Source organism: Lissotriton vulgaris, chromosome 10, assembly GCF_964263255.1.
Source record: "Lissotriton vulgaris chromosome 10, aLisVul1.2, whole genome shotgun sequence".
NCBI lineage: Eukaryota > Metazoa > Chordata > Amphibia > Caudata > Salamandridae > Lissotriton > Lissotriton vulgaris.
This window is the reverse complement of record NC_141698.1, coordinates 183,512,146-183,532,881: the sequence shown is the minus strand read 5'-3', so window position 1 is coordinate 183,532,881 and position 20,736 is coordinate 183,512,146. Positions and strand designations below refer to the sequence as shown.

General features: G+C 44.2%; 1 protein-coding gene across 1 annotated transcript in view; it reads right to left on the bottom strand.

Moving 5' to 3' along the window:
• Positions 1-20,736, bottom strand: part of PEMT (phosphatidylethanolamine N-methyltransferase) — a 1,361,155-nt gene that overhangs the window by 604,684 nt on the left and 735,735 nt on the right. The window contains exon 4 of the mRNA XM_086940850.1: positions 4,667-4,812. Within this exon, the coding sequence (XP_086796976.1) occupies positions 4,667-4,812 (146 nt within the window). The remainder of the gene's footprint in view (positions 1-4,666; positions 4,813-20,736) is intronic.

Here is a 20,736-nt window from a genome sequence, read left to right as displayed (position 1 = left end):
AGTCAAGGCATTCGTTATCTCCAGAATCGATGATGGATGCTCAACCCTTTCAGGCCTGCCCAAGATTTCCATGGCCCCCTAAAAGCTTGCCTCAACGCCGCCGCCAGACTCTTAACAGGCTCAAAATAATTCGACCACATCTCACCGCATCTGAAGGCGCTGAACTGGCTTCCTCTTGAAGTCAGAATACAACTCAAACTGGCATGAATCACCCACAAACCACTACACACGAAATCCCCAGCATATCTCGCCCAGAAAATCACGGTTTCTGGAGGAGCCAGAAACTCTAGGTCCGCCAGAGACTTTGTGCTCCATTCACCCTGCTTGCGAAAGAAAAGAACTTACAATCGTGCTTTCTCTGGAGCCGCACCTGAACTCGCTACCGTCTTTCAACAGAAAAATTCCCTCTCTGTCAATATTTTAAAAGGAAGCCAAAACCTTCCTATTGGGCAAGTTTCTCCCATAAATCATGCATTGCACACACCGCTCAGTGGCTTTGCTTATTTTTGTTGCCGCTAGAGCTTGGACTGACTAGTTGCTATCCATCTTGTACTGACCTTGTACTCCCACAAATGTATTTGCTGGATTTCTCTGCATTATGATCTGAACATTGTATACACCCTGTTATTCCCCAGATGTTTCACCTTCTTCTACTCCTACTTATGATATTTTTATTTTATTTGCCTTTTCTTTGACTATTTCATACTTGTATACAATGTGTTATCCTTGTAAAGCACTCTGATACCCTAACGGGCCACGTTCGTGCTCTATAAAACACTACATAAAGAAAGAAATAAGGTCCAAAATAGTTTTGAATTGCAACATTGCAGCCACCTGAATAGGGAGAACATATGAATCTGGCAACTTATGCATTAAACCATCTGTGTATTTTAATATTCAGCTAGTCAAACGAAAGATACTAGACCCAGGTATTTAAACCTTTATTTTTACTGGATTTAGCAGTATATATATAGGCTTTGCTTGCACAACCCATGGTGACGCTTAAAAACCTGCAACCAGTGCTAGAAATTGGGTTCCCTTGTTTCCTTTTTTTCCCTTATTTTGAGTAGAACTTATAAGTAAGCAAAAGGATTGACGGCCTGTTTTTAATACCCTTAAATAAATAAAAACATAATTAAATCAAATCCGAGGTTAACAAATGATCACAAAGCAACATGATTATTTCGAGCTGTAGAATGTTATCGTCGGATCTAAAGTGGGCTTTCAACTAAAAGAAACAGAGTAGGGTGAAAACTATGCCTGGCTCCCAAAAGGAGGGACTCTCTTGATGCCTCGTTTCTGTAGTAGTTTCATTTTTTTTCTAAAAATGTAATATTGGTCCACAGCTAGATTTTTTTTTAAAGAATATGAAAGTAAGTGTCTACAGTATGGAAGGGCCAGCAATGCAATCATATCAAGTGTTTACTCAGTCACAGATTTTATATCCATGTTTCAATAGCAACAGTTTTAGAATGTCTACACAGTGGAGTATTTAACACAGGGATATTTAGAAAAAACATATACTCTTCACATAAAACCTCAAAGGGGAATCTAGGTGGGGTGGAGTGACATGTATTGGTCAAGCATGTTTTACCCACAGTCCTAAAGGCGATTCAATATTTTGCATAATATCATCACTACTGATCACATTTCGAAATAAAACAGACTTCGAAAGCTACAAATGGGATATTAGCTCACAATCACATGATCCTCCTGATGCCAATGAATCTTGATGTAAGGGCCTCCCAACATTATAGAAAAGAGTAAAGCCAGAAATATACTCATGTGAAGTGTTTAACAAAACCATGCTGCCACACACTCAGCAGTGTGAAATACTTTCTCAACTTCGCTCCGCTTGCAGGTAAGGAAACCTAGCTACATCCCATATTTCTTCCAGGCTTCCTTGGCACCAAAAGCAGGGATTACTTGGACTGCCTTTGCAGGAACTGTAGCACATTTCCAAATTATAATATTTTTCTATCACATTTGCACATAAAACATACTGAAATCTATTGCCACTTGTAAGTATCAAATATACCGCCCCTGATGAAAAAAGTACCACATGCGAGAGTTCCCAAAAGTAACAGGTTAGAGAAAAGAGATAACTATCGCCATGTTAAGCTTGACTTGAAATCATAATATATCATGCAAATTTAAGAAGTGATTAGGAAGCCATTTCTGATATGTGAAGTCCAACATGCAACATATTTCTAAACAGCACACACCTACAGCAATCTAGGGATGAGTTGTTTGCACTGATCAGCCATATTTCTCCATTATTCAGCACCACTGCCAATTGCAAAGATATTGCCCCTCTAAAACCTATTCAAATGCTTTGGCAACAAGATGTGTCAAACCATTAAACTGTATGATAACCTCCATCTTATAATAAACATTAAACCCCATGCACAGGTTTACGTTAACCACTGGATAGCAAAAAGCTACAAATATGACATTGTTAAGTGTTGTTTTGTAAAATGCAATCCAAATTTAAGAAGGGGCGTACTTGTCGATACTCAAGAAAGATTCTTTTCAAAAGTCACTCAGGATATTTTGGGATGTAAGAATCCTGTTGGTCCTGACATGTATCTCAATCCATTATGCCTTAGGAAATGCTTCTATAACTTAAAAATGACAAAAGTGAATAACAAAAACCATCCCTTCAACGATGATTCACACTCTATATTCCTAAATTGAATTAATGTGACACCAGCAATTAAATGTTGTTATTGTCATAAGGTAATTTATAGAGGATTTGCATTATATTATTAACCTTTATATCTTATTCATTGAGATGTGTGTATGACTTCGGTGTATAAGGGTTAATGCAAAACTGCATTGCTCACTGCTTATGCATCTTGGCTACTACACATGCAAAATATATATATATTAAAGGTTACTGTAGGGTTATGCCACTTAGGTAAATTCTACTATAAGATACATGTATTCAATAGAATCTTACATTGTAAGATATAAACAACATTTCACACTTTCGATATTTTTATAAAGGTTCAAAAGGTTTTTGAAGAAATTAAAGGTGTTTCACCAAACTTACAGGCTCTTACTCATGCACTGATTTTTCAATTCAACAAAGACAAATTAAGTTTGGTTGATATGTTTTCTATATTTCTTTCCAGAATACAGCCAGGACTTAGTCAATGTACCAACCTGAGCCAGAAAATGCAGTGGACTGCAACCACCACGCAACACACTGAGCATTCTAGGTAACGAATAGTACTGTTAGATTTCACATGGAAAATTAGTGGAACTCAAATCCTATTTTGTTTTGAGAAGGCAAACTCAAGAACACTAGGAAAGCAGGAATATATTAATAACATTTATTTAACATCACAATCCTATCCTAGTGCATGCAATATGAATAGTAACAAATATAGAAACAACAAAAAATAGTGGCAACAATATTTTCCATGAAGGTGACTAATAAAAAATATTAAAACATTATAACTAAATCATAAAGCTTGTTTATGCCCTACTTTCTCTCGGCTAACCAAGCTAAACTTATCACCAAATACGAGGTTAATAGATGGTTCACACCTGCATACCTTTTCAGAACAAGAGAACCAATGTTCATTAAGAAGCAGGAGCAGCTATGTGTGTGTGGTTTACAGCTTGCAGATAAACCAAATAAAATCTGTATGCTCCTTCCCTGTAGCCTTCAGTGGGGTAAGGCGATTGACAGCTTAGTATGACCCTCAGTCTCGAATCCCTGGTACAAAGTCCTTCTTTATCTAGTAACACTCTGTTCTAATTTACATATCCTGTCTGAACAATGGTGAATGTTTTTAAAATAGACAATAACTAGTAAGCCCTTGTAACCTTTAACTTACTTATGTTCTGTAAAACCCTGCTTATTATTAAAAACAATAACTGAGATGTCAGCTTCCATGAAACTTTGTTCTTTGTTTAAAAGTAAATCCATGGAAAGGCGATTTTAAAACAATATAGCAAAAACAACAATATACATTCATGCAGAACAAGTTACCACATTGCAAGACAGCTGTAATGCCAGAAACCTGTCCTAGGAAGCTTGTTTCCGGTCCAGGGAAGGCATGGCTTGGCAGTTCGGGCTGGACTGTTCCCATCAGGCACAGGGTCAGACTGATTTGCATATGGCCATGTCTGAACTGGGGTGGCAGAGTGGGCTAAAGAACGGTGATGGATTAAACCCAGATCTGTTGACTGGGTCTGAGTGTTTGATTGGTTCAGATGCTGCGTCCATCACCACCCCCTTTTGCACCACCACCCCCTTTTGTACCTCCATGTCTTTAGTGGTACCATATTCCAGTCCATGTTCTCCTACAAAGCATTATCATTTAGAACAGAGGTCCCAGTGACTGAACTAGGACTAAAGCTCCAATAATGCAGTAGGTTGTTAAAGTGTAGTGACAGAAAATGGGGCCCATGTTGACACGGATTTATCTTGTATGCTCATCGTAGATATAAATCCCTCATGATAAATCCCTACATTTCACCCCTTCACTGACAATATATAGCAGCAGACCAAAAATGCGATCTTGTGATTTTCTGTACGGGGGACCACAAGTTATAGCACTGACGAATACTCAAAAGTATCTGGTGTATTATGATCAACCCTAAAAAGTTTACACAAATCATTTATTTGATCTGAAACTACATTCTGCCTTACCTAGATACGTGCCCACGAATCCAAGCGCAAAAAAGCTGCTGACAACGAATAAGCCACCAAGTCCTATGAAAGCTAGGCCTGCATAATAGATTGCTTGGCAAAGCATGCCTTCCAACTTTGGCTGAGTCTTCATGGCTTCAGAGAAGCTGTGGAAACAAAAGGTAATTGTTTAGAATAAAGCTTGATTAAAAATGGCATCAACGTAGATATCTCCCTAGACATCGATAATGTAGATCCCCACAGTGGCTTTGCAAATCCCAGTCTCGGTGCTTAAGACGGGAGTGGTGGGAACGGAAGGGAAACAAGGCTCTACGAACCTTATCTACAAAGCCCTTTAGCAGTTGCAATCCCTACAACTTGCAAAATAAGTAAGTGAGGGGTATCCCCAGATACCACGAGGCAGCGAATTTCAGTCATAGTTAACTAAAAGGTAGCGATAGCTGAATCAGGATGGTGCACAAGATGGTTTCAGTGTGACTAGAAAGTTCTGATTGGTGGATCTTAAATTACAGATCGGTGTGTAGCATTTCCGCATATAGTTAAGGTAATCAGGCCCGGTACTATGGACCACTTTGTACATAATTGTCAACTATTTATAGACTATCCTGTTTTCTTTGTTGGAAGCCGCACATATTTTTGATGAAAGAGAGTGGTTTGTGTTTCAGTGCAGGTTGCAACAGTTACAGGAAGCAAAGTTGAGAACTTTTTCAATTGGGGAAAAGAAATATTAAGTAAGGGAGCACCTCAAGCAGGTTGTTACACCACTCTAATTTTGGGAATTAATTAGTGCCTCTGCAGTGTGGAATGGGAGTCAGAAGCATATGTGTCCTACGTTCAATAATTGGTATGATGCTGCCATGGCAATGATAAATGATTCCAAGTGCATTGATGGGTTGAAGAGTACCTCCCAGGCAAAGAGAAAGAGAACAGAGTCAAAGTGTCAGGCGGAAAGTGTATGGAAGAATGCGGAGGAATGGGAGCCACTGGTGTAAAGAATATGACCTCAGCTTTAGAGGAGTTCATCTCAAGAGAACCGAGGGTGATTATTTATTTGCACTGATGTTATACTGTCTGGAGGTTTTGTGTAAAACCTCTCATCTCTTGTTGGAGCTAATGTGTTCACCGGTTGCCCTCATTCCCCTGGTATTCTGTGTTTTATGTACAGTAACCAAAATTGTGTAATAAATAGTCTTGACCGTGTTGTAGATTAAACAACTGATCATCAGCAGCCCCTGATGATCAGGTGTTTCATCTGCAACACGGTCAAGAATATTGATGGTAAGAGAAGAAGGAGAGAAAGGACAACGAGATGTGTTAGTTGTCTGTTTACAGGCGGTAGGAGAAGCCACAGGAGGAAATTATGCCAGAGTGGAGGAAGTGCATGCTGATACTAGGAGTGGCCTAGGACTGACCACCGAAGTACCTCAACTCCTTGAGCCCCATGCCACTGATAAAGAATCTATGACAGACTGGAGAACCATTGTGCTACAGCGTTAAACAATACCTAGCATTTTGGGGGCTGCGAGTGCGTACGCAGGAAGGAAAGTGGCATCATGAACTTTATTTGAGGAGCTCCTATACCCCAGATTGCCTCTGTGGGTCTGCATAAGAAATGTTTGCTTTCACACCTATTTGTATGAATTTTGAATGCATGGCTTATGGCTGTTCGCTTTTCAATGTAAGCCTCTATTGCTGCAGTACACGGTTTCTATTTTAAGTGCAGTAAGGATTGAGTGCCAGATGAGCTTGCCTTTTCATTGCTATTATCATGTGGAAAACCCCATCCATTTTACATTGCCACCCTTCCTCAAATCCCTTTGATGGACTCACCCACTGGATTCAACTGAATAAGAGTCGACCCAGAACTGCTACGGAGTCAGCATTCACTCATTGGTCACCCGATCATTTTGAATATAGCACCTCCTGCAGCGGTCACCAGGATAGTGTTACTTCGTGAGCCCCAGGTTGCACAAATATAGCACAAAATGTCCGCTAACCATTATAGCAGTGCCTGAGTACATACAGAGCTTATAGGCGATCTACTATTTGCCTGGGAAATATAGAGATCAAGAACCCCACCAGTAGATTGTTAAGCAAACTAACTTCTCCCTTCTGAACACAGCACAATGCAGTCTGAGGCAAGGTGGAGGAACTTAAGACCCATTATCTGTGCGGAGTTAAAGAACTCCTAAACCAGACAGTTTTGCGGCAAGCTCAGATGCGCAACCGCAACATAAATGCTGTGCACCTGAATTACAAACACTCCTATCACACAGAAACTCAACTCAGGGATCCAATGTAAAGTTCAACGCACACCAACTCAAATATCGGTTACAGCAACACTGCTAAACCTTCTAAGTTGGCATTTTTTCCCATTGCAAGCCCATCCTCTCACCAAGCTTAACCATACAAATGCTACAGAGACAAAGATGGGTGGAGAGGAACATCCTGTGGATCTTTCTCTGTATGGTACCTTGACATTGCTCCTTTTCTCTGTCTTTTCACTCTCCTGTCTCTGCATCCCTCTCCCTTTCTGCACCGTCCCATTTCCATTGTCCTACTGGCCAAGTTCGTTTGTCTGCATTCTGCTTGTGCCTCAACAATTTTTCTCACCCCAACCTATTGTGTGTCCCTCTGCACCCCATCCCTCTTCTCTGTTGCCCCCTAACAATCTGTGTCTATCATTCGGTCTGTCAGCCTCACAATCAATGGGTTGCACCAGAGATGCAACTAGATCCAAATTTCCGGGGGGGGGGGGGGGGGGGCGCTTATTCTTCCAGCATTGGCAGAGTGTAGATGCAGGGGCTCTAAGAAAGGGTGAAAAAGAACAAAGCCCTATTAAAAATGGTCTTTTAAACACATTTAAAGTACTCAGGTGCGGCTTTGTGTGCTCCCGCGAAGCGGTCTCAGCCCGGGCTGCCACACACAACAGGGGGGGCTGAAGCCCTTTGAGCCCAATGAGTGTTGCGCACCTGGGTTGAACACATTCAGTGGACGTATGTCTATAAGGATCCACCTATTCCATTCATGGTCGACTCAATATCAGAAGAGTGCCACAGTCATCCTACCTGCCAACACAAGTGACAATACAGCATGGTCCCAGGGAAGACAGCCAACGCAACACAATTTGAGATGATGGACTGCTACACAACTCACAGTGAACAGTGAATCACTACCTCTACCCAACTACAACAAAGAAAAGTTTAGGAAATCCTTCAGAGGAGACACAGGATTGTCACCTACAAGCTTATAACCTTATGCTCTAAGGTGGCAATCAAGTAACATGAAAGGTGGGAACTAAACAAAAGGCTAAGAATAATGATAAATGGTCATAAGCTCTTACCAGATAGCAGACGGTGGAGTATCATCGGATACTCTACTTGGACTACACTAAGATTAGTTCTTTGTAACCTTTATCTATACATCACCTTTGCTCACTCTTTGTATTCATGGCGCTCCAAGAAAAAAAAATGATGGCATGATTTTGCCATATATAACTTCTAAGAAAAAAATGCTTGCTAATAGTGGACTATGTTTCCTTTATATATTTGCATTGTTTTCATTTTGCCAGGCCATATTGAGTAAGACTTGTCATCTGTTGTTGGGGTGATGGAGTTCACCAGCAGCCCTCCTCCCCTCGGAACGCTTGGTTTTATATATGGCAATACATCAATCAGCGATGAAATAACCACAGAGAGTATCTGCATTCATCAGGGGTTGACAAGTCTCAAAATTGTCGCAGGACCTACAGGACCAATAAACTCATAAAGTTAAGTGACCTAAGACTTGATTTGATGACAGGACTCAACTCAACAACATGGCTTCAAACATAATACAACATCCTTCTTGCCCGCCAGGATGGTCAGTATAACTGCATAACTTTAAATGCCTCACTCCATTCCTAACACGTCCACACCTATGCGCTGTGTCACTAATACCTTCCATCTTACCTTAGCGAAGGGCTGGCATCAGGGCAGTGCGACCAGTGCGGCCGCACTGGGCGCTGACATGTGAAAGGGGGCGCTGACCTCAGGAGAGGTGCTGTGTTTAGCTATATTTTATGATTGGAGAGATGAGGGGCACTTTTGTCCAATGGCAGTGGGAGAATCCGAGAAGGCGGTCAAGCCACAAGTGATTATCGCACCGGGTGCCACCAGTGCTACAGCCGGCCCCGTGACGGCCATCTCCATTAGATGTTCAGGCGCATGCAAGTGCACGTGTACTGGGGTGGATACACATCAGGCTGCTGGATGGTGCACGCCACCCCTGATGCAGTGCATGTGCCTGTCTTTAAAATATCCACAAGCCTCTGCCACGTGACATACACCGAGGCCAGCAAGGTTATGCTAAGTTCCTCCCGCCCTTATTACCTCGCTCGCCCCCAAACAATGACAGATTTAGTTCACGCTCGGCTTCAAGGGCAAACATTGACCAGATTGATGAGGGCAATCTACAGCCTTGTTAGTTTACATTCTGCTTCGGTGGTCAAGCTCCAACGCCCATAATGGCAGTCTTTGCCTGCTCCAGCATTTTTACATCTTATAAAATGGAATTTATGTTTACATTGTAAATGATGAGAACAGGAGTTTTCAGGGTTAGCAAATAAGACTTCACAAAATGTCAGGGCCTAAGAGCATGACGCGCCAAGGTTATCTAGGCCATCGTTTTTCGTTTACTAACAATCTACCCTTTTCCATTGGGAATGGCCTGACAACTAAGCACAGTATTCTTGAGTCTCCCTGTCTGCACACATGAGGTACACTGCTTTTCCCATAATTACTTCCCGGGTTAAATTCCACACTTGATGTTAAACTAATTCCTCAAACACATTTTCCAAAACACTGTCACTTCTTTCATTTAATATGATACCCGTGGTTTACGTGCTCTTCCGGTCCAGCATGCTCAAATGAAAGCATCTTGCAGATAGGTTACTCTCTTATATCTAGAATCCGAAACCAAGTGCCGATACGCCATCCATGGGATTTATGCGAAACTTCAACTTAATTAGCCCTGCTTATGTTGACGCAGAAGCAGGAAGTTACGTGATAGGAAACGTCAGTCGCTGGACTATAGTCTCCGATCACAAAGCCAGCTCACTTTGACAAGCCGCCATGTTATCCATCCCTCGTTTTCCTCTTCGACAGCACGCACTCTGCAGCTCTTAGGTGTGCTGTGTGTGTGTTTTTTCTCTGAACAGCTCGGTAAAAGTGTAAATTGCATTTGGATTAAATATGGAATCCTCAAAATGCCGGAGTAGTGGAAGTGACATCATGCACCCTTTGACCCATAATGACAGCACAGTGCTAGCCTTTAACCCGCCTCTTAGGGCTACAGCCCCCTTCTAGTTGCTGAGATGCTAGGGAGAGGGCAAGGAGAGGAAAAAACAGAAAATAAAGCAGGGTCTTAATGCGCTACTTGCATTACGTTCTTTCTGCTGCCTTCATGACCCTGAGTCCAAGGGAAGTAAGGGCACAACAACACAATTACCATGGCACTTGAATGAAACCCGTTACTCTACCTGAAGTGCATCTAGAGATCCAGGCAGAATGAAGGATCCGACTTCACAATATCAACCTACGATCAATCGGTCACTGCAATATTGAAGTCCTCAATATGACCAAAAAGCTGCCCAATCTTCCAGAACCCCCAGAATTAAAACATGCCTTAATAAACTGCAGATCTGCAACTACAAACACTGCCACTCTCTCAATGTTACTGCATAATAGAGATGCTGGCCTCCTTGCCCACACCAAGGCTTGATTCAATCCAGATACCAACCAATTATCGGCACTACTGAAAGGTTACAGGATTTTTCATACAGGCAGCTGAGTTAATTCAGGGAACAGTCGCCCTCATCTAAAAAGAGGCCTTCAGTGGCAGTATCATCAAAATTCAATGTTTCTACTCATTTGAATGACTAACTACCAACATTCCCTCCTACAAGGATAAACAGACCAGAATAGGCACCATCTACCACAACCCAGGTGATGATTATTCTGGCACGTATGTTTTCACGGATGATCCCATTAAATGTTTTGCTTATTCGAAACTGCAACCATAATGTTAATCATGTCCTCAACACCGCCCCTTCTATCACTAAATGAAAATGTATAAAATGATAAACACCCCACACACATTCTTACAAAATAAGCCGGCAAAGCCAATCACAGGGAGCAATGGATTGGAAATGAGGGAGCGCCCATCAGAAGACACCCTTCCACAACTCAAGGTCATAAGATGCACACTCAAAAAGCTTCTGAGTTAACTTTAGCAGACACTCCTTAAAAGCGAACTAAATCATAAAAGTAACCACTCTAAGAAGGTATTCAGCTTCCCTAAAGACTAGTCCTCCACTTCCACCTACAAACATGGTATATACAGATGCTGCAAATTAGCCACAATTCCAGCAAAATCACTGAAGTGGGTAACTGACTGACACTGCTCCTGAGACTGAACAAAATCTACCTACCTTCACTCCAAGGAGTCTAAATGCAGCACTTTTGCTCAAATATCACTGAAACCAACCCCTCGTTATACTCTGGTGATCCCATCCCTTCATCCTCTGTAAAGAAAATAGAGATGCCCTTACAATTCTCCGGATAAATTACATAAATGTTTCACTCCAGAGTGGTACTGTAATCACCTTCTCAAAATTTGCTAATGACAACCTATAATTAAAAAGGTTGATGTGGACCATACTAAATTTCCTACCTAGCACTGTTCTTCCTTACCTGGCAAAAATACTCAAACACTGTGTGACCATTCAACTTAGCAAGCACATCAACTGCAAGCACATCAACAACAACAACAAACTTTAGGTTCATGTCCGTGTTTTTATCATGGCACTGGGACGAAAGAAACCTCCTGAAGATCTTTGAGGACTCCCTCTAACCCATTGACAAACGGATGGCACATTTTCTAGTGCTGTTTGACCAGCCCCCAAGGAATGACACAACTGATCTAGACATCCATCTCACTCTTCTATTAAAGTGTTTCAGTTTTAAAGACACTGTTCCAAACTGACTGTGGACCAGTCAGAGTTAACAACGGGCGGGAACCGCGAAACGCCAAGGAGTTTCGAGTGGATTGACCGCCGTAGCTAGGTACGCGAGGAGCTGGGCTTGATACACATATGCCCTGGAGCACTTTGAGTGATTATTAAATCACGTCATCACACCCTACAATCAGTTCTGACTGACATATGAACATAATAAGGCTAATATGCAAGGAGTACATTACTAAAAAGATAAACCTAGGAGTAATATTAATACCATCGATCTAACGACATCTTGGAATTCACAAATGCCCTGAAGAAGTTCTGTTTACAGAACGAAATGTGTTGGCTGTTGCTTTTCTAAAAAAGAGAGAAAATAAAAACAATAAAGAAGACATCTGAACCATCTCATGAAAATGGACTGATTATGATTTAAGTTGACTGTTTGGAACGTGGTGCAATTTCGATACAAGTTACATAAACATAATAAGGGCACATCATGGTTAGGTTTAAAGTGGCTTCAGCGGCGGCCATTGTTGGAGTTTCATTCACACTTTTCTTTCATCACTTTGTAATTTGCTGCAATAGATAATCTAAATGGAAAGGGTAAGATCCGGCATTGGTCTTCTGCACACTATGCCACATGATTCAAGCTCTATCTCAATTATGAGGCCAAGTACATCGAGCCTGGTCTGCAGGCTCCCCGCTCCTTCTATCTGGAGGGGGCCAAGACTGACAGATGGGGCTGAACTGTCCTATTGGAACAGGAACCAAGATTAGTTTGCAGATGGCTGGTCTCTATTTGGAGTGGCATGGTGGGTGAAAACAATGGACAGGAAATTAGCACTGAGTGATCACGTTATCTATTCCTATCAACACAACCTAAAAGCTCTATTCTTTTGAAGTATTACATTCCAGTGTCAGAGCAACCAGAAAAAAGCACACAGTAAAGGATTGCAAATTGACCTTCCTTCATAAGGCTTCTCCCCTCTTACTCGGAAGGGTGATTGTAAGCATGTAAGGAGTTATCCTTCCACTGGCCCAGCTGAGGACTGCATAATGCAGCACCAAATCCCAGGACGTATTGTTTAGAGGAGAAGGCCTACTGTCTGAGCCACAAGCCAACGAGGGACAAGGGCTTGTGACTTAAATCTCTACTCAAAGTTCCAACTTAGCTGACTACCAGAGTAACCCACCAATGGAGAATAGACTCCCGGTAGACCATATTACCAGGAAAGCCACGTCCCTGATACATAGAAAGATAGAAAATATTTCTCCAACACTATATTTGAGGTGAGGATCAAATAGGAAGGAGATGTGTGGATCCTTGAAGATGGAGAATGGGAAGAGGCACTGAGAGGCCCGAGTGACACAGCTATAAAATCTGGCTTCCAAATGGTACAGCTTAGAATACTACACTGTTCTTACTACTGTAGAACAATACTTCAGCGAACAGGAAGGGCCTCGTCCAGGCTATGTATACGAGATTGCAAACAAGATGGTACATTCTTCCATATAGTATGGGGCGACCACTAATTCCAAGATATTCACAAGAAATGACAGACAACCTGAGTCAGGCAGGCGGTGTTGTATTGAATGGGGAAGGGAAACGATCCATTCTGAATGTATGGGGCAATGGGGAGGTCCCGCGATAATAGAAGATTTGAACGGTGTTGGGACTGAGTGTAGAAAAAAGCAGTATTGCTCTATGTTGGGAGGATGGAAAAATCCTGGAGGTTAAAGTCTGGAAAAAAGATATGGACTGATGTATGCTTGCTTAAAAAGTAAAATACAACAGCAGGGGATGACCCAAAAAACATCGGAGAAAATCTGGCGCAATTTGAGGACCCTTAGAAATATTGTCATGGACATGCAAGATGATGACGGTAGGAGTGAGGAGGGTGATAGGAACTGTGGGTTCTCAAGCATGATATGGATACTGCAAATAAAATGTAAGGCAGTGGAGCAATATGCCCATTGGTACTTGTTTCTTCAAATAAAAAGAAAAGATGTACACTTTTTTTTAACTTAACTGAAGCATGTACAATCTGTGCATTTTAACAACTGGCTTTTTTCTGCTCAGGTTGCCAAACTTGATTGTTTTTCCACTTCTATCCTCACTGATGTGGTGTATTTGGACAGCAGTACGTTGTATTCCTACCTTTAAAATAGGGCATGGCTACTGCTCATGTCATTAACTCCCATTCTTGTCAATTTGCCATTATTTTACGTATTTGGGTACAACTCTGGCTTGCATGTGTTGACATGTGGATTACTGGCCCTTCTCGCATTAACCAATCCTCCTGTTTTGAGGGTGTACAAGCACATGTGCCACAATACCTCTCTGGTATGCTGGTGCTGTGTAGCTTCCTATATCTTTTAATATAGCCTTAGAGCCTGACCTAGCGGGCTCTACCTGCCTTTAACGGCCTGCTCCATCTTTAAAAGCCCGAGCCGAAGGCGAGGGCATTTAACAAGGGAGCGGACCTTTAATGGCCGATAGAGCGGCTAGGAGGGCCCTAAGGCTATTAGAACATTCCGCCCCAGAGGGCAGAATGTTATAATTGGTAAAAACAAAGACTTTCGGAGCTCAAGGGGATTTAAATCCCCCTAAGCCAAGGAGGGCTTTTTTCACAGCAGCAGCTGTGAATGAAAAACAACATTAGAATGTTAATCTGAGGCTTTTACCGGCCGTAGAAGCCCAGAGCACTCCATTGTCTGCAATGGAGTGCTCAACATGCTAATGTTCTAATCCTAATAAAAGTTTTTGTTTGTGCCTATCTATCACACCTCCTCCTCCATCACACTCAGCCAGGACAAGATATGAGCACTCCTCTGGTGTGAGGCATACACACAAACACACTCACCCTGCCCTAGGTTACCTGATCTCACACTCCTTCATTGTGCATTAGTGTTTCTTCATCCTGTTTACCACTGCACACATGGGCAAAGATGAAGGATGTTCTCAGATTTTGCAGATTTTCATGTACGGCTGGTATTCAATGTTTCAATGGGAATCTCTGTGTCCCTCTTCCTATGGGCCTACGTTCTAATCATGCCCACCCCTGTGCCTGCTCCTGAATAGTTTAACTGGACTTTGTTGAAGAGGAAGGCTACCGCAAAGCTCATTAGGGTCCATCATATGTCTTTCGCTTCTGCTAAGGATTTGCTTGTCCCAGCTGCTAGTTGATGAAAGGACAGAGGCACATCTATTTGGTGCACAAGAGAGATGAGATGAGAAGTCAGAAGAATACTTGATGGTGAATAATACGTCATAGCACTGCTCCCCTTCTGAGGGGCTTCTGAAGACGTCTGCAGTAATCATGAAGGCAAAAATAATCCACATTCCTTGCAAAAGCCCAGCCGAAGCACAGGTTTCCGGGTGAAAAATTACTTTGTAAGCTACTATTTAAGGTACCTTGGAACTATCTTGCTTGGGGATTCCTTTAAGAATTATGGGACTTGAACTGGGGAGGAAGTTCCAAGGGTCAGTTGACTTTGCTGTGGATGAGGTGCCTTCAAATAAACCCACCACGGAACTAGTGTTTACATTTTTTTTTTTTTAAATTTTTGAAAACCTTTATTTGTGTAGATGGTTGCATACAAATACGGGCCTACAACCCAGAGGCCGGCCACAGAACAAACTGAAAAGCACCAATGTCAATAAAAGTACGGAGTGGTTACGCAATACTACACAATGCTGCGAGTCCATAATGCTAATTGAATGTAACCCCCCGGCACAGGATCACAGAAGGTTAATTTTATGTTTAAGGAGTAGAGGATCGGTTGTATAATAAGCGTCCTGGTGCGCATGGCGGGGAACAGAACCAACAACAGTATAATAGGGAATCCATAGATTCGTCATCAGAATATTCCAAAGCGTTCAATACATCGATGCCCTTGCAGTTCTTCTTAAGTCAGTGTTCACCCACCTTATGTGCCCAAATATAAGCAGAACATCACCCTCATGAAAATCAAATGAGCAGTGGGACAGATAAAGTTGCAATCATTATACAACCCAACCCGGAGAGTAAAAGAAAACAAAAATACTAGAAAAAGTGAAAAGGTGACTCCACATTATTGTACCCTCCCCACGGCGATAATGGCAATCAACAAACCAGAAGCAAACATTCTTAGGGGCGGGCGGCCAAGTCAGGATAAGCAGAACCTGAAAGTACTATATTATATAGGAATACCCAAACCTCCCCCCCCCAGGCACTCACCCCGCGGGATTCACGCACAGTCATGGAGACCCAGGAAAAGGACACAAAATTGCCATAGAAACAAGTAACTATCTAATAGACCCCAACCCACTCGCCCCACCCTGCACCCCTGCAGAAGGCTATGGCCTACCCCTCCCAGCAGCGTGCCTGTCGCCCTAAACATGAACCCGAAATATAGAAGGAGATAATATAGGGAAAGGAAAGAAAACAGAGAAAAAGGAAAAAAGAAAAGCCAGGGGGGAGGAGACCATGTAACAAGGCGCACGGCCCCCACCCCCCGCCCATACAAACAATTAGTGCAGCCCAAAAACGAAACTGGCATGTTTTTCCGGTAGTCATACATAATAAGGATTCGGCAGATTATCTGAATATGAGGCAGTCCATAACTCCGTGCACCGAACAGCAGTCCTCTGGATTAAAAACCGGGCTCACCCCAGTCCTTTCTTAGCTATCGCCATGATGTATGTTGAAGGAGCGGGCATAATACATAGCGGAGAGAAAAGGCTGTGGAGCAGCCGCTGAACGGCCAATGGAAACAACCCATAAGATCTCCTCCGCCGACGGTAATGCAAAAGCTGTGTATGGCAGTCATGCACATCAGTGTCAATGGTCCCCAGCAAATCTTCCCGCAGGCGAACCAAGACATCGCTACTCCCCCAAAATGAGGGAAACAAACAGCAACCACCTCGGGCCCATCCGCGTCTATGAGTGACGGTCCGGGAGCAATGGCGGCCACCACACCATCCTGCAAACAAGAATCCCGGGCCAAGGTCACTTGCCAAATCCTCAGCATTAGCAGGACGTCGCCAATCGTGGGCTCACGCTCCCCAGCGCAGGCCCCACCACGGTACAGAGGCACAGCATCGACATCCCGGGGCGCTCCACAGCACACGGCTTCAGTCGCCATCTTGCGATCACCGCGTCGTCTTTTTTGGAACCCACTCCTGGGGTGGGCTCACAAACAGGGCCCCCGCGGGATCCCCCTCAAGCATCCAAACAGCGATCTCGATGCAAAAATGGGGGCCACCAAAAGAGGGGGACCCGCCGGCGCCACTGCTCCGCCGAAGCCACTCTCCGCCACCGAGCGATGAGATTCGGAATGGCTGGGCAGGGCAACAAGGGGGGGGAGCCACCAACACGGCGTCCCCCACACACAACTTGCCGCACCTCACCTCTGGACCACCGGACGGTAGTCTCAGGCGCTTTCAGTTGCCTCCGGCTCTTTCGCACAGCGGCCTCCTCCGGCTGGTCCCCGTCCTCTACCAGAGGCCGTCGCCGGCTACTCGCTGAAGGCAAGGCCCCGGTCTCCACACCACGGAGGCCGCACTTCCTGGGAGGATGCCGCTGCGGACCCACTGAACGCCGGAGCCACCAGGACGGGTGGTAAGTATCAGCAAACCTTCATCTGTAAAATGTTATTGTTTTTGGGCAGGATAGATGGGTTTGGGCAGGGAGGCCGGCGGAGCCGAGCTACCGTGCGGCCATCACGATGTCGAGCTTGGCTCCTCCTCTAGTGTTTACATTTTGAGTGTACCTTGTGTTCAGATGCTAGAGTTTTTCAATTTCAAACTTGCAATGAGCGTGTGAATCAGGAGAGGCAACTCAACACAGGAAATAGAGTCTAACGTCTGGAATGACAACAGTGGTAGAAGGAAGGTCACAAGGGATGCTTTGTTATATCCACTTGGTAATGCGCAACGAAGGGGCAAGATGGTGCCCGCGGTAGCGGACATGTAGGCTGACCACTCCTCCCGGAACTCGCGGACTGGAGTGTTAAGGGAGGAAGAATACAGAGCTGCTGGTGGCGGTGTTACTTTGTGTTCAACTCGAGACTCGTTACGTTGTAACCGCGCTTGACTCTTACTTTTTAGTGTCATTGCGGTGCTTTCGGCCTAAACCTTGGATGTGTGGGTCATTGAAAAACGACGATGTTGAAGATTCTCCCCGGATTACTGGTAGCACTGACCCGGACCCGAAGCAGCCTGTGGGCGTTTCCATTTGGCAATCCGCGGTGTGCGGTGGAGGCTGCTTGTGGCATCGTCTGCTGAGCAGGAGGAAAGCACAGTGTCGGAAATGCCCCCGAAAGGCACACAAGGGAGACCCCGCGGCCAGGACAATGAGAGGGCGTACACTACTGCTATGCTGGGTGTAGAGGTGTGAGACGGCACCGCAGCTGAATGTGACAAATCGGGGAAAACTGCTATCTCTGATGCTGTGATTGCAAAAGCAAAGAGGACCGTGATAGAAAAAAAAAGAATTCCAGCGATCTTTTCGGCGGCTAAAGATGAGCGTAAGGGAAAACAAATTCCCCTTGTCATGGAAGGCTCTGACCCGGTAGAACAGAACACTGCTGCACTGCCTAATGTGGGAGATATGGAGGATACGTCAAACACGGCTGTCATCTCCAATATAGTAACTGGGGAAGAAGGGCAAAAGTCTATTAGTGATCCTCAGCCCCGTATCTTAGTAGGGCCTCCGTCAGCTGATGATATAATTTACCCGGACATGGATAGCCATAGTAATCATGGTTGTATAGACACAGGGGTGCCAGGGGGGAGTCAATACCCTAATATCCCACCCAATATACAAACTGTGGCTCAAACACTGGTTCCTGATGTCGAATCGGGGGACTTCTATTCTCTGTCTGATCAATCGACTTCCTCCTGTGAGGACTTGGCACTACAATATGCAGTGCAGAGGATAGCGATCATAGTAGTTTGTTTTTGGAGGAATTAGGGGATCTCACAGAAGATCACCCCCATACAGTTCGGAAGAAGCTAGAACTGAATGCCAGTAAGGGGGATATGGTAATGGCACAGCAATTGTCTGATCATACACAATATCCCGGAGAAGATATCTATCTTTCACTAATTTATCAATCAATTATGTGTCATCGAGCTGAAACACGGGAAGAGAGCCAGAGAGTCCAAAATCTTTGTTAAAAATTGCAAAACTCTGTTCGAGGAATGACTAAATCCCATGCGGACTTCATCTCAAGATTTAATGAGGCTGGAGCACGAATATCCAATTTGGAGGATGAACTGGCCCAGCAAAAAACTCTGACTGCTTCTATTCAGTTCGTTAGGGATGACACCCAATGGAAGATGGCTGATATTGAAAATCGGGCACGCAGGAACAATTTAAGAGTGCTTCAGATCCTGGAGGGGAAGGAAGGACAGGATCAGCGCCGATTTATTGTCGAGTTGTTTAAAAAGGCATTTCCTGAGCTAAGTGGAATTGGGACAGAGAGATTGAACGCGCTCACCGGTTCCCATTTAATATTCGTCTCCGGGCTGGCCAGGCTAACGAAAAACCAAGAGCTTTTCTAATTTCATGTAATAGTTTCTTGGCATGAGAGTATGTGTTTAACTTAGCACGAACCAACAAAAAAAGAGCAGGGGCAGATTTTGAGTTCTTTGTGCGGCCGGATTTTTGCCAGTCTACGGTAGAGCTCCGATGGCAACGCCGTTTTGGAGCGAGAGCCAGGTCCTAGTCCTGGAGTGAGGGTGAGAAGCCCTGTCTGCCTGTTCTGTGGGCTGCTGCATGTTCCTGCGGAGTTCCTCTGGGTGCCAGCTCCCCACCGCCGCACTTTTAACATCAACCGGCGGCTGCTGAGAGGTGAGCGGGACCAGAGGACTCCAAGTCCCAGGATTCCCGGCGGCCGGAGCCGCCCGCATCACTGCACTGCGCCAGGAGGCGCTTAAAACTAAGCCACATCCCCGCCTCGCGGGACGCCGGGCGAAGCCCGGGCAAAGGGCGGGCCGTCTACGGCCGTCCAGGGCTGGATTAGGCTGGGCTGGGCCAGCCCTCTAAACACCCCCATCTACTTGGGTAAGCGTCTTCGTTTGAACTATTTGCCTTGGATCTGTTGATTTGTGTTATACGCCCAAGCCATGGATGGTATGGAAGGGAAGCGATGCCTAACTCCTGCTCCAGTAGGGGGAAGAACCACTGGGACCCTTGATGACTTTTTTATGCGAGCTGCCGAAGTAGTGAACAGGGAGATTGTTTTGACAGAAAAGCGTCTGTCGATGGAACTTTTGAGCACCAAACGATCCTCTTTGGGGGACCTGATAAATGCTGTTTCGCCGGCTAATCTAGAGTCTAATACTCTACTTACCTGTAGCCCCATTGATCTTGAAAAACTTGATTTACAATATGACTACCTCTCAGGGGAAGATGCTGTCTCAACCTTGAATGTGTCCTCTTGCAGTAGCTCTTCCTCAGAGTGTTTTTATCCTATAGAACCCAGGAAAAGCCTGCAGCCAATGAATTTTCAATCTACCCAAGATAAACCATCCCCTTGCCAGATTTTAAATGGTGAAAGGAAGAGAGGGGCGGGGGGCGCGGGGGGCACGGGGGCAGAAAACCTAAGGTTTCCAAGGTTTCCAGGATTTCTGGATTTTCTGGGGTAATGTATTCTAAGAAGCCAGGTGATAAAAGTAAAAGAGTTAAAAAACCTAGCAAAGTCCCGATAGCTTCTAATGTCCATACCCCACAGATGAAAATTCCAGCTGTTACACCTGAAAAGGAGGAGGAATTAGTGATATCTCTTCCTAACATGACGCATTTATTGCGTTCCTTCATTCTACCCCTGATTGAAAGGCTGAAAATTATAGACGGGAAGCTCGATGCCCTGAGCGAACTAACCAATGACAATACACGCAGGCTTGATACATTACAACTACCAAAGCCCGCTAATGCTAGGAGTAATAAGCCTAGCGTTGATCCAGCCTCTAGAGCCCCAGCAGCAAGCACCATTAATAAGGACCGCACAAGTTGTAATAGAAAGTTTGCTCAAACATCAATACCATCAATACCATCAGTAAGCAAACTCCCATGTGCCATTCCAT